The sequence below is a fragment of the Lontra canadensis genome, unplaced genomic scaffold, assembly GCF_010015895.1.
Source record: "Lontra canadensis isolate GAN:19392208 unplaced genomic scaffold, GSC_riverotter_1.0 scaffold46, whole genome shotgun sequence".
In the NCBI taxonomy this organism is placed as follows: domain Eukaryota; kingdom Metazoa; phylum Chordata; class Mammalia; order Carnivora; family Mustelidae; genus Lontra; species Lontra canadensis.
This window is the reverse complement of record NW_022631040.1, coordinates 3001613-3014349: the sequence shown is the minus strand read 5'-3', so window position 1 is coordinate 3014349 and position 12737 is coordinate 3001613. Positions and strand designations below refer to the sequence as shown.

The window sequence follows — 12737 nt, the reverse complement described above, 5'->3', positions numbered from 1 at the left end:
GAAAGATTTCTTTTAACATTTCTTTTTGTGCAAACCTGCTGGTGATTAATTCTTTGAACTTTTGTGTTGCTGAAAAGCCTTTATTTTGCCTTTTTTTAAAAAGGAATTTTTACTGGATATTAAATTTTAAGTTCCTTTTTTTTTTTTTTTAAGATTTTATTTATTTGAGAGAGAGAGAGAGAAAGTGAGCATGATTGTGGGGAGGGGAGAGAGAGAGCAAGAGAAGCATGCTCACTGCTGAGCAAGGAGCGCAACCCTGGCCTTAATCCCAGGACCCTGGATTCATGTTCTTTCCTAAAGGCAGATGCTTAACCAGCTAAGCCACCTAGGTGCCTCTTAAGTTACATCTTAAGTACAGGTCTTCCTTTTTTTTAAATTTTTTTTAATTTTAAAGATTTTATTTTTTTGTCAGAGAGAGAGCATAAGCACAGGGGGAGTGGCAGGCAGAGCAGGCAGAGGAAGAAGCAGGCTCCCTGCTGAACAAGGAGCCTGATGTGGGACTTGATCCCAGGACCCTGAGATCATGACGTGAGCCAAAGGCAGACATTTAACCAGCTGAGCTGCCCAAGCATCCCAAGTACAGGTCTTCTTTGACTTAAGATGAGTTACATCCTGATAAACCCATCCTAAGTTGAATATATTGTAAACCAAAAATGTATTTAATATACCTAACCTTCCAAACATTGTAACTTAGCCTAGGCTACTTTAAATATGCTTAGAACACTTTCATTAGCCTATAGTTGGGCAAAGTTATCTAACACAAAGCCTATTTTGTAATAAAGCATTGAATATCTCATGTAATATATTGAATGCCATACCAAAAATGTAACATAGAATGGTTGTATGGGTACAGAATTATTTTGAGTGTATTAATTATTTATTCTAGTGATTGCGTGACTCACTGAGGTCTGTAGCTTGCTTCCACTGCCAGGCATAATGAGAGAGCATTGTACTACATACCACTAACCTGAGAAAAGATCATAATTTCAAGTATGGTTTCTTTGGAGTGCATATCACTTTCATACCATTGTAAAGTTGAAAAATGATAAATCAAACCATTGTAAGTCAGGACCATCTGTACTTATTAAACGTTATACCGCTGCTTTCTCACTTGCATTGTTGCTGAGAAGTCTGCTGTCATCATTTTCTTAAGTTTTTAAATTTTTTTATGAAATGTTACCTTTCTCTTGCTGGGTACTTTAAAAGTTTTTTCTATTATAGGTTTTGAGCTGTTTATCACATAACTTGGCCTTTTCTTCATGGCTCTTATGTTTGAAGTCCATTGAGCTTTTGGAGGGAATTTTTGTGTTCATAATTTTTACTGAGTTCAGAAAGTTTTTGGCCTTGTTTCTTAAAATATTTGGGATCTTTTTTTTCTATTCAGTGGATAGTTTCTGTAGTTGTGTCATTCACTAATATTTTTTTCTTTAATTATATTTGTGATGTATTTATAGTCTCCATTGTAATATATTTTTTTTAATCTCTGCAGTTTCGTTAAATGTATAGTCCATATCTCATTTAATTTGTTGAGTATATGGAATAGAGTTACAATAATTATTTTAATGTCTTTGTTTGCTAATCTTGTATCTGTGTCAATTTATAATTGAGTTTGATTTTGATTTTTCCTCATTCTGGCTTATTTTTTCCTGCTTCTTTACATGTTTTGTGATCTTTGGATACTAAACATTTTGCATTTTACCATATTGAGTGCTAGGTATTTCTGTATTTTACAAAACTGTTTTGGGATATAGTTAAATCACTTGGAAACAGTTTGTTCCTTTTATGTCTTGATTTAAGATTTGTTATTTGTGCAGGATTCAGTTAGGGTAATTATTCCCCACCATTGCTTACACAAAACCATTCTGAGTACTCTACATAATGCCCAGTGGATGTGAGGTTTTCAGTTTGGCTAGTAGGAATAAGAACTTTTCCTCACCCTCTGTGAGCTCTGGACATTGTTCCCCTCTAATCCTGTTGGATGGTTTCTATACCCAACTTTTGTTTTCTCATAGTCCTGTGCTAATCAGTATTCTCCCAGAATACTTGATGGGCATCTTCATTGCAGCTCTTTCTTCTCAGGTACTTAGGCCTATGAATTCCAGCCACCTTGGTTTTGCTGGACTCTCAGCACCATTTCTCAAATCAGGTAATCCACTCAGTTTTGCCTAGATTCTCCTCCCTTTGCCATTTTGAAAACTTACAAGGCGGCAAACTGCAGCATCTGTAGGGCTCACTTCATCTTGTTTCCATTTGTCAGAGATCATAGTCGTTCATAGCTTGATACCAGGTATTGCGTAAGCTACTCTTTTATGTATTTTGACTGGCTCTTTGGAAGCAGGAGAGGTTAATCCAATCCTTGCTACTTCCATTTTTTAGCTGGAAGTAAAACTCCCAATGATTTGAAGGTCCAATTCACATTTGACTATGATTTAGAGAAGTATTTTAGTTCTATTTAAGATATGCCAGTTTGCTGTAGAGTTTAAGGAGAAAATGCATAGCATTATATAAAATGAGTCAAATACTAGATGTATATTGAGTATCTACTATAAAGTTCCTTCATACCTTATATAAATAAACTAGTATACTATATAATACTACCATATTTAAACCTGCAGGAATTCCTGTCCTTTTTCCAGATGTTGTTTAAACATATTTCAAGATTGTCACCTTGTGATTAGAGTAATAATTTTGTCAACTCTTAAGGTACCCAAACCCTTTTTATTTTTATTTTTTAAATATTTTATTTATTTGAGAAGCATGATCAGGGAGAGAGGGAGAAGGAGAGGGAAAAGCAGACTCCCTGCTGAGCAGGGAGCCCAACATGGGGCTCAATTGCAGGAGCCTAGGATCATGACCTGAGCTGAAGGCATATGCTTAACTGACTGAGCCACCCAGGTGCCCCCTCCTAAGCCCTTTTTAACTTTTCCTCATTTTGTGAAAAACAAGACTAAACTTACCTTAATGAAGTTTATATTTTGTGTTAAATCTTTTTTTTATACTTCTCAAAGTATACTCCATGTTTGCTATTTTGCCTGTTATTTGAAAATCAGGTAAAGAAAAGAAAAAGAAAACTGCAAAATACGGTTTTATCTTACAGATAGTAAAAGGAATATATGTTGATACGGCATATAAAAGCCTCCTTCGTGTATAAAATGGGTATGTTACGTGCATTATGAAGGTGTGACACCTTGAAATAAAATTTCAAGGAAAAGCTAAGCTTTGAATTCTTTACAGAATGAGATTTCCACACACAACCCCCCTAGGTGGGGTGTGTTTTTGTGTGTTTGTATGTACAGTTTGTGTGGATAGAGAGGCATTGGCAAATAAAAGTCTGAGAAAACGTTAAGGAAAGCAGCTATATTAATGGATTCTGCCTTTGGGGAAGGGAGCAGATAAACACAAGTGCAGGGATTTTTGTTGCATTGATCCTTCTAAGAAGTTACTGATTTGCTTATAGAGTAATATTTCTACATGGACTCTTGATCTTACATGATTATTAAATCTCAAGTATGTAAGTTTTAGATAAGAAGAAAATCTTAATTATTGCCACTTAAGGTTATTTTTACCAAGAACTTATAAATGTAACAAAATATATTTATGATGTGCTTGAGATCTTTGCTATGAAAATTTAAAAAAAGGAAATTGCTTTCAGGTCTTTGTCTGAAGCTATGTCAGTGGAAAAAATTGCTGCAATCAAAGCCAAAATTATGGCTAAGAAAAGATCTACTATCAAGACTGACTTAGATGATGACATAACTGCCCTTAAACAGAGAAGTTTCGTGGATGCTGAGGTAGATGTGACACGAGACATCGTCAGCAGAGAGAGAGTATGGAGGACACGAACAACTATCTTACAGAGCACAGGAAAGGTAATCAAAGTTTTTCACTCCTTCATTAGAGTATGAATAACTTGTCTGTGAGTGGTTACAGAATTGGCTGAAATTTGGTATTACTAGCAATTTTCAAGTTTTATCTCCGAAAGATCAGTAATAATGTAGATTTCTAAGTGGCCATATTTACCATTTAGTGGTTGTTGGTCACCAAAGAAACTGATGAAAATGTCTGAATCACAGTGCAGACCTCTTGATTTGTACCTCATTTGTAAATCCAGTGAATAGCCCAGTTTTCTTGTTGATGAGATTTTTGCTTCAACCTAATGAGGAGGGAATGTTGATGGCCAGCTTTGTGGTTATTAATATTGTTATTAATTTTTTTCCCCACAAAGTAGGATCTTATGAAAATCAACATTTATTTATGTATTTTATACATTATATTCTGTTGTGTGGATGTAGCAATATTTATTTATTCTTTATTAATGGCATTGGGTGGTTTATTTGTTTTTATAGTTATAGGATTGTGGAATTTTTTTCCTCTCCCTTTTCCTCCTTTCTTCCTCTCTGTCTCCCCTCTCTATTCACAATTACAAGTAATGCATTAAAAAAATCCTTATACATGTACCCTTGTGCATTTATGTGCATACAACCAAAAGATTAATTCCTAGAAGCAAATTTCTGGTTAAAGGTGATGTGTACTTTAAATTTTGAAATATAAAAATTTGGAAGATTCTGGATATTTGGTATCCTAATGCATCTCCAGAAGATTGCTTTGGTTCTCTTTCACTGCCATATTTTCATCTATCTTTCCCTCACCTCCCAATTTTCTCTGAAAGAGTGTTGAAGTATGTGAGGTTACCAATGAAAGTGAACTTAAACTTTGGTCAAGACAGACTGGTTTTATTTGTAGATCTGGATTCTGGTCTTAAATTTACTATGCCATGTTAGTAGGATTCAGGTTACTTGAAAAGAGTAATATGAGGGAAAGAACTTTCCTCCTTTTGTACTTTGTCCTATTTTACAAAGTATTTGAGGTTAAGTTTAGGAATTATTCCTCAGAGCTTAGAACTAGAGAAATCTGAGGATATAAACTTCAGTTTTTGTATTTACAGTAAAGTGATCTGTTGATACTCATTTCACTGCATAATGTGGCTAATAGTTGAATATTACAACCTGCTAATGTTCTACCAGTGTTCATTATAATAGCCCCCAAATTTGAATCTTATAGTAAAGGAATAAAACATACCTTCTGTGCTCCATCTTACTTTTAGACCAAACATTAAATTTTCAAAATCTGAGATGAACAATTTTCTTTGAGCTCTAGGTGGCAGGGTTTTACCATCATTTCAAAACTTAGTGCTCTAATTTAAGTTAGTGTTGTTGCTATCACAGTATAATTTAAGAAATAAATTATAGTTTAAGAACTGTTTGGTAGCTGTTTGGTTTACTTCTGTGAGCATTAACATTTTTTAAAACCAGAAACAACTGTTTTGACTGATAGTCTTTCTGTATATGGTTTTCATCTCCTGAACACTAAAAACCCTTTTAGGTACTCAGTCTTAATAGATCTTATGATTTTAGATAAATGTTTATTATTACTGGGGATTAGGACCTTCTTACCTTCTAAATTTCTGGAATAAAAAGTTGATGAGAAAAATAAGTATGTTCCTATATAATTATATTATTGTTGTAAGCAACCCATATAAAGCAACCCAGTTTTATAATGTCATTAAGAGTGTGACTTAAGGTAGTGTTCCTTATTGAAAAGTTGATTTAAAAGAGATCATTAAAAGGAAGATTATAATCACCTGTAATTCTACCACACAGAAATAGCTGATAACATGGATTCTTCTAGATTCCGTGTCTCTTACACAATACTTTATTATTTTTAAAGTATGGGATTTGATTTTCATACATTTTTAGTGATTTTCATAGTAGGATTAAGACTTTGTTTGCATTTCACTGTGTTGACTTCTGTCCTGCTGGTGCAAAAGCAGTGGTTGGTTAACTCCTGGTATTTTGCCATGAATCAAGTTTTTAAAAATACTTCCCAATTTGAAAATCTTTTAAAAGTATGCAATAACTCCTAACAAAGAGTATTTTAAAACCTTCCACATCTCATATAAATTGTAGCAATCTGAGATTAGCACTAGAGTTTATTATACCTAGAAGAAGATAGAATTGATTTCTTTAAAAATTAAGAAGCCTCTTGTGACAACAAATCTCATTTTTACTTCAATAGCTTGTTTCCTAGCTACATATTTGAACAGATGCAGAATATGAATACATTTATAGCCAATTAAACAGTTTAAGTAAAATAAAAATAAATGGATAACAGTGTGTTTATCATATTTGGTTTGGGGATCAATTTTTAGTGGTAGATCGATTTTTATTTGTGTGTATAGTAAAGAACACCTCAGTGATGTAGTAGAGAAGAACTAAAGGAAGAAAAGTCTGAAATTATTTATTAAATAAACTTACTGCCTTGAATACTTAATTTTAAGTGGACTGATTAAGATCCGTTTATATTTTAGAATTTTTCCAAGAATATTTTTGCAATTCTTCAGTCTGTGAAAGCTAGAGAAGAAGGGCGTGCGCCTGAGCAGCGACCGGCCCCAAATGCAGCACCTGTGGTATGTTTTACTGCTTATATGTTATTTTTAATGAAAATGACTCTTGTTTTTCAGTAATGTAATTTTGAAAACATCTGATCTTAAAGTTCTTAAATCAGTACTTTTAAACCTTTTCCTGCTTCAGTATTCTTGAAATATGTGAAAATTTTCCCCACCATTAAAGCTTATACAGTGAGATCTCACCTCACACAAATTAGATTGGTCATTATCAAAAAGACAGAAAGTAAGTGTTGGCAAATATATGGAGCAGAAGGAACCCTTGTGTACTCGTGGTGGGAATGTTAATTGGCATAGCCACTAGGAAAAACAGCATGGAGGTTGCTCAGGAAATTAAAGAAAGAACTGCTGTATGAACCAGCAGTTCTCCTTCTGGGTATTTATTTGAAGAAAATGAAAACACTAACTTGAAAACTAACTTGAACATCTTAATGTTCACTGCAGCATTATTTACAGTAGTCAAGATATGGAAACAAGTGTCCATTGATGGATACATGGATAAAGAAATTGTGGTATATACATACAATAGAATATTATTCAGCCATAAAATATAATGTAATTTTGACCTTTTTTTTTTTTTTTAAAGATTTTATTCATCTATTTGACAGAGAGAGAGAGAGAGAGCACAGCTAGGCAGAGCGGCAGATAGAGGGAGTAGGAGAAACAGGCTCTCTGTTGAGCAGGGAACCTGATGCGGGGTCAATCCCAGGACCCTGGAATTATGACCTGAGCCCAGGGCAGCCTCTTAACTGACTGAGCCACTCAGGCGCCCCTAATTTTGACTTTTGTGACAACATGGATGGACCTTGAGGGCATTATGCTAAGTGAGATAAGTTAGAGAAAGACACATTCATTACCTTGCTATCTCTTTTATATGTGGAACCTAAAAGCAAAGCAAACTTACAGATACAGAGTACAGATTGGTGTTTACTAGAGGTGGGGGTGGGTGAGCAATGTGAGAAGTAGATAAAGGGAGTCAGAAGATAACCAACAACAACAGTAACAATTAAAAAAAAAAAAACCAAAAAACGAAGCAACCAAAACAGGAGAAAAAAAGTTACTTAAGCAATAGTTCTTAGAGATGTACTTGGATGAGAATCTGAAAGGGGTAAGTTAGGAAAAGCCCTCTGAGAAGTTGTATAAAGTAAGGAACAGACCTATTACTCGTTGTTGCTTGGGAGAATCATTACCATTGTTAGAGATATGAATGTTACAGTCCATTTTGGAGCTTTTTCTGAAATCATTGGTATCTGTGACTTCCTGGTAAATGTGTTTCTCCTCATCTCATAGATCATTGGTTCTTTCATGGTACTTTAGTTTCAGCCATTTGGAGAGTTGGCTGCCTCACTCATTATCGAGTTGCCACTTAGGACCCCTCCAAAGTAAATTTCATGTATGACATATAGCCTATATTTAAACTCAAACATGTTCTCCAGTTTTGTTGAAAATCCTTCCAGCTAGTTTCATAGCATCCAACAAAGGTAATAAACATAAATAAAATTGTTTTTATGTTATATAGTGTTTTTTTTTAAGTATATTAAAATTTGGAAGAGTGCTAATATACTCTTTGCAAAATCTAGTAGTTTTACTTGTTCATAAAATCATTAGTATGTAATTAAGAGGTAGGGGACTTTTATTGGTATTTAGGTTAATACTTTGAGTATTGTAGGAATGTACAAATGTACAAATGTAGGAGATACCTGTCCTCTTTGAGCTTAAAGTCTAGTAGGACATAGAGATGAGTAAAAAAAAAAAAAAAGCGAAACATATACTGTGATGGTAAAACATAGGGTGCTTATGATTATGAATTGGTTGATTTGAATAGCATTGGTAGGAAACTTATGTCAGATCTTAAAACAGTTAAACCATTATCCTTGTGATTGAGTTTTTTCTGTATTTCTGTAATCATTAAGATACATAAAAATTTTGGGCGCCTGTGTGGCTCAGTGGGTTAAGCCTCTTGCCTGCGGCTGGGGTCATGATCTCAGGGTCCTGGGATCAAAGCCTGCATTGGGCTCTCTGCTCAGCAGGCAGCCTGCTTCCCCCACTGGAGCCCAACGTGGAGCTCAGTCCCAGGACCCTGGGATCCTGATCTGAGCCTAAGGTAGATGCTTAACTGACTGAGCCACCTGGGCACCCCAGACTGAATTTTAGATAAAGTATTTGTGAATTAAGTTGACATCATTAGATTGACAACTTATTCTAAGTATTTTAACAAGTAACATCTTTATTAGCTTCAGTCTTATCTTGTGCATTTATAGTGGGTATATTGTCATAGTTGTCATATTTATTTAAGTATCAAGAACAATTTGGAGAGTAATTTTGTTAAAACGCTCTAAAATATCAGTTCAGTAAACTTTGAATTAAGTTTTTTTTTAAAAATAATTCATAATTGGGGATTTATTATTTCATGAAGAAATTTAGGTAATAAGAATGAAATTATTAAGCACACCTATTTTATTTCTGCAGTTTTGTGTTTTGCCATGATACAGGTTTATTTGGAGTCCTTTGCTCTTGTCCCTGATGCAATGATAATTTTCTACCAGTAAATAATATCTTGAAAATAAACATCAAATGACTCCCCACTTTTGTCTTATTGCCTAGTGTAAGGAAAAAGCTTAGAAAATAATACACTTATTTTTGGTTCTTATTCTGAGTTTTAAGTAACAATTTAAAATATTAACATGTAACTCATAATTAATTTTTCTGCAGGATCCCACATTGCGTACCAAACAGCCTATCCCAGCTGCCTACAATAGATACGACCAGGAAAGATTCAAAGGAAAAGAAGGCAAGTTACTTAATTTTTTATTCCCCTTAACTGTGGTGGTGCTGAATGTGAGAGGTAGTATAGCTTGATGTTTACTACGAGCAGGTGTTGGCAAACATCTGCAGGCCAAGTCTGGCCCAACACATATTATAAATAAACTTCTGCTAGAACACAGTGGCATTCATTTATGGATTATCTTTGGTTCCTTGGTGCTGTGACAGCAGTTGAGTTGTGACAGAGATTGCGTGGCCTGCAGAGCCATCAAATACTATCTGGTCTTTTACAGAATAAATTTGCCAACCCTTGGGGTGCCTGGGTGGCTCAGTTAGTTAAGTGTCTGACTCTTGATTTCATCTCAGGGCGTGATCTCAGGGTTCTGAGATTGAGCCCCATGTTGGGCTCCACAATGGGTGTGAAGCCTGGTTGGGATTCTTTCTTTCCCCACCTTCCTCCCTCCCTTATCTCCCCCACCCCCACCCATGCTCTATTGTGCGAGTGCTCTCTCTCTCTATCTTTCAAAAAAAAAAGAATGCCAACCCCTGGTTTAACTTCATGGATTCTGGATCCAGATTGCCTGTATCACAGTTAATTTTTGCGTGAATTTCAATAAATTAACTTCATTCTGTTTTAATTTCTTCGTTGTTTCATTGCAATACTACTAATAGTGGTAGTATCTATCTTTTAGTTTCATTATGGGGATTAGACTAGTTAATAATGTGTCTAGAATAGTGACTGGTATATAATAAGCTATCTATAAATATTTCCTGTTATTTACTGTTCTGCTTCTCAGAAGTTCAGACTGGAGATTCTGTATATCAGATCATGTTTCTGAAGTTGCAATGTATACATTAATGTACACATTAATGTATACATTAAGAAGTTGGGAAGTGTTGATTTTCGTAACTATGTGAGGGCTTATTTTGGGGTAGCCTATGTGGTATACTGGCTAATGCAATAGTGAATCATTTCCATGTTACTGTGGTGGTTAGTGAAGTGGTACTAATGTCATTGTAATTTCTCTTGGGATCTTCATTTATTTTGATTTGTGGGAAAAAATGAGGTAGAAGCAACTGGAAGTTTAACTTCTCCATTTAACTTTCATTAAAGGATATATTGCTTCTGTACTTTGTGTGCTGACTTCGTTTACTGGTTAAAGGCATGTTCTGTGAACACATGCTGTAGAAATACAGTGGTTCATTCTTTTATTCACTGTAGTTTTTCTTGTGGAATGAATTATGTAAAGTAGGGTTTGGCAAATTACAATCCTCTGTGGGTCAAATCAGGCCATGCCCATTTGTTTACATATTGTGTTTATCTTTTCCACTTATGTGTAAAATCAGCAGTTGTGATAGAGACATATAGCTTGCAATGTGTAAAATATTTAATATAATTGTATTGATATAATATGCCTTTACAGAAAGGCATTTTTAGACTCTGTCCTGGAACCTTAATCACTATTTGCAGCATTGCTTTTATACAAATTATGTGTCATATGCCTATGATTGTAATTTTAAAACAGAACTTTTCATAATTTAAGACCTTCTCACGATACTAGAAGCTTTTAGTGCTACTGTGAAGGAGTATTAGAAGTAAATAATTTAAGGTTACAGAGTACTTTATTCAGTCTAATTTTTGATATTCCCAAAATATCAAAACTTTTGAACACAATTGTAGAAATAGTCTTAACCAGCTTCTACAAAAGGCCTCACTGGCATGTATTGAATATATTTTTGGGACTAGTACTGCTTTTAAAGTTTTTATCTTCATAGGCATGTAATTTAATTTTCTATGAATAGTACATTTGATGCTTTGTTACATTATTAAGATGTCAGATTATAACACAGATTATTACTTTAGTTTTGTTATTGATCACGAAATGCATAAAATCTAATAGCAAGCCCCCTTTCTTTGTAGAAACGGAAGGCTTCAAAATCGACACTATGGGCACCTATCATGGTATGACACTGAAATCTGTAACGGTAAGTCACTTTAACTGCAGAGGTTCTTTTGTTCTGGGCATTTTATGTGAGTAGCAGATGTTGAAGAAAGTCTTTGTTCTCCATTATTTTCTGTTTCAGACATTTATCTTTAATGAATAATTGTGCTGATACATCTGTAGGTTGGTTGGTTGATTTGTGGATATCCTTCTTTTGGTTTAACTGAGTTGAGTTTGTTTAAATAAAAGCTGTTTTGGTTAACTTGCAAGTAGGATGGATGCTCCCTGGTTAGAGTATTTAATGCTAGGGAGGAGTTGCAAGGTCCAATTTGGAATTATTTTCCATAGTATCTTATGTTTTTTTAAAATGTAATGCCTTATGCTCTTTTAAGAAAACAGATTGTAATGGTTGATGTAATATTTACAAAATGCGTACTTACCAGAACCAGGTACTTAGAGGTCCGCACTTAAAAGCCTTTGGCTCACTTTTGGCAGACTTTCTTTTATATATATTTTTTTAACACACTGAAAATGGTTATTTCCGGATATTCTGTTTAGGCTGTATTTAACACAATTTTTATTTAGTCAGTGATAGATAGGACTTGGTAATGTAGAACAGGAATTCTATTAACCTTATTTTGAGTATTTATATTACAGATTATTATTATACTTGAAAATACTGTGTGTATGTATTAGAGTACCACTAAATTTTAAAGCTAATACCAGACTTACTTTGTCTTTGTTTACGAATCATCAGATCTTTGAGGACTCAATATGACATGGAATCTTCATATATTTGCTGTGATATCTCAGAATTAAGATATATCTTGCCATGCCTTCCAGAGCAGATAGCAAATAAACGTGGAGAATCTGTTATTAAAAGTTGACCCTTTTTTTTTTTTTCCTTCTCCTGGACTTCAAATTGGAATTGAGTATTAGATATTTTGCTAATACACTTGTTTTTTAAGTTGTCGTCATATTTGTTTTTGTGTGATTGAAATTGTATGTGAGCTCATTAATTCATTTAACAAGTACTTACTGAGCGCTTGTGTCAGACTCTGTTCTAACTGCTGGGATTATAGCTGTAAATAAAGACCAGACAAGGGTTCTGTAGAGAGAGTAGTCAGAGAGGCCTCTTTGAGCAGGTGACACTTGAGCACAGCAGACCTTGCAGAGAACATTCTTGGAAAGACTGCTCAAGAGTCAAGATTGAGGCCCAGTAGAACATAAATGAAAGCCAGTATCTCCAGTGCATAGTGAATGAGGGGAAGGTGGTAAAAGATGAGACAAACTCATGAGATCTGCCTAGTTCTTCTGACTTCAAAATGTAGCTCATGGCTGTAAGATTAAATTTTTAAAAGATTAATTTATTGACCTTTTCTTGGGAATAGAACTTGCCTACTGGCCATTCCCTAAGTGAATTATCATGGAACTGCATTTGTTATCCTTAGGTAACCATCAGGGGGACTTTTTTGTGGTTGTGGTCATTGTTGTTTTAACTTTTGTCTCATCTCAAATGCCATGAAACTGGTTTCACTACTGAGCTTCCGTGCAAATAGTAAAATCAG

At 34.5% G+C, this 12737-nt stretch overlaps 1 protein-coding gene across 2 annotated transcripts in view; it reads left to right on the top strand.

Annotated features, from left to right (window-relative positions):
* Window positions 1-12737, top strand: part of CDC73 (cell division cycle 73) — a 112485-nt gene that overhangs the window by 20369 nt on the left and 79379 nt on the right. For both annotated transcript variants that reach the window (XM_032872890.1, XM_032872891.1), the window contains exons 7-10: window positions 3653-3869; window positions 6368-6466; window positions 9176-9254; window positions 11148-11212. In XM_032872890.1, the coding sequence (XP_032728781.1) occupies window positions 3653-3869; window positions 6368-6466; window positions 9176-9254; window positions 11148-11212 (460 nt within the window). The remainder of the gene's footprint in view (window positions 1-3652; window positions 3870-6367; window positions 6467-9175; window positions 9255-11147; window positions 11213-12737) is intronic.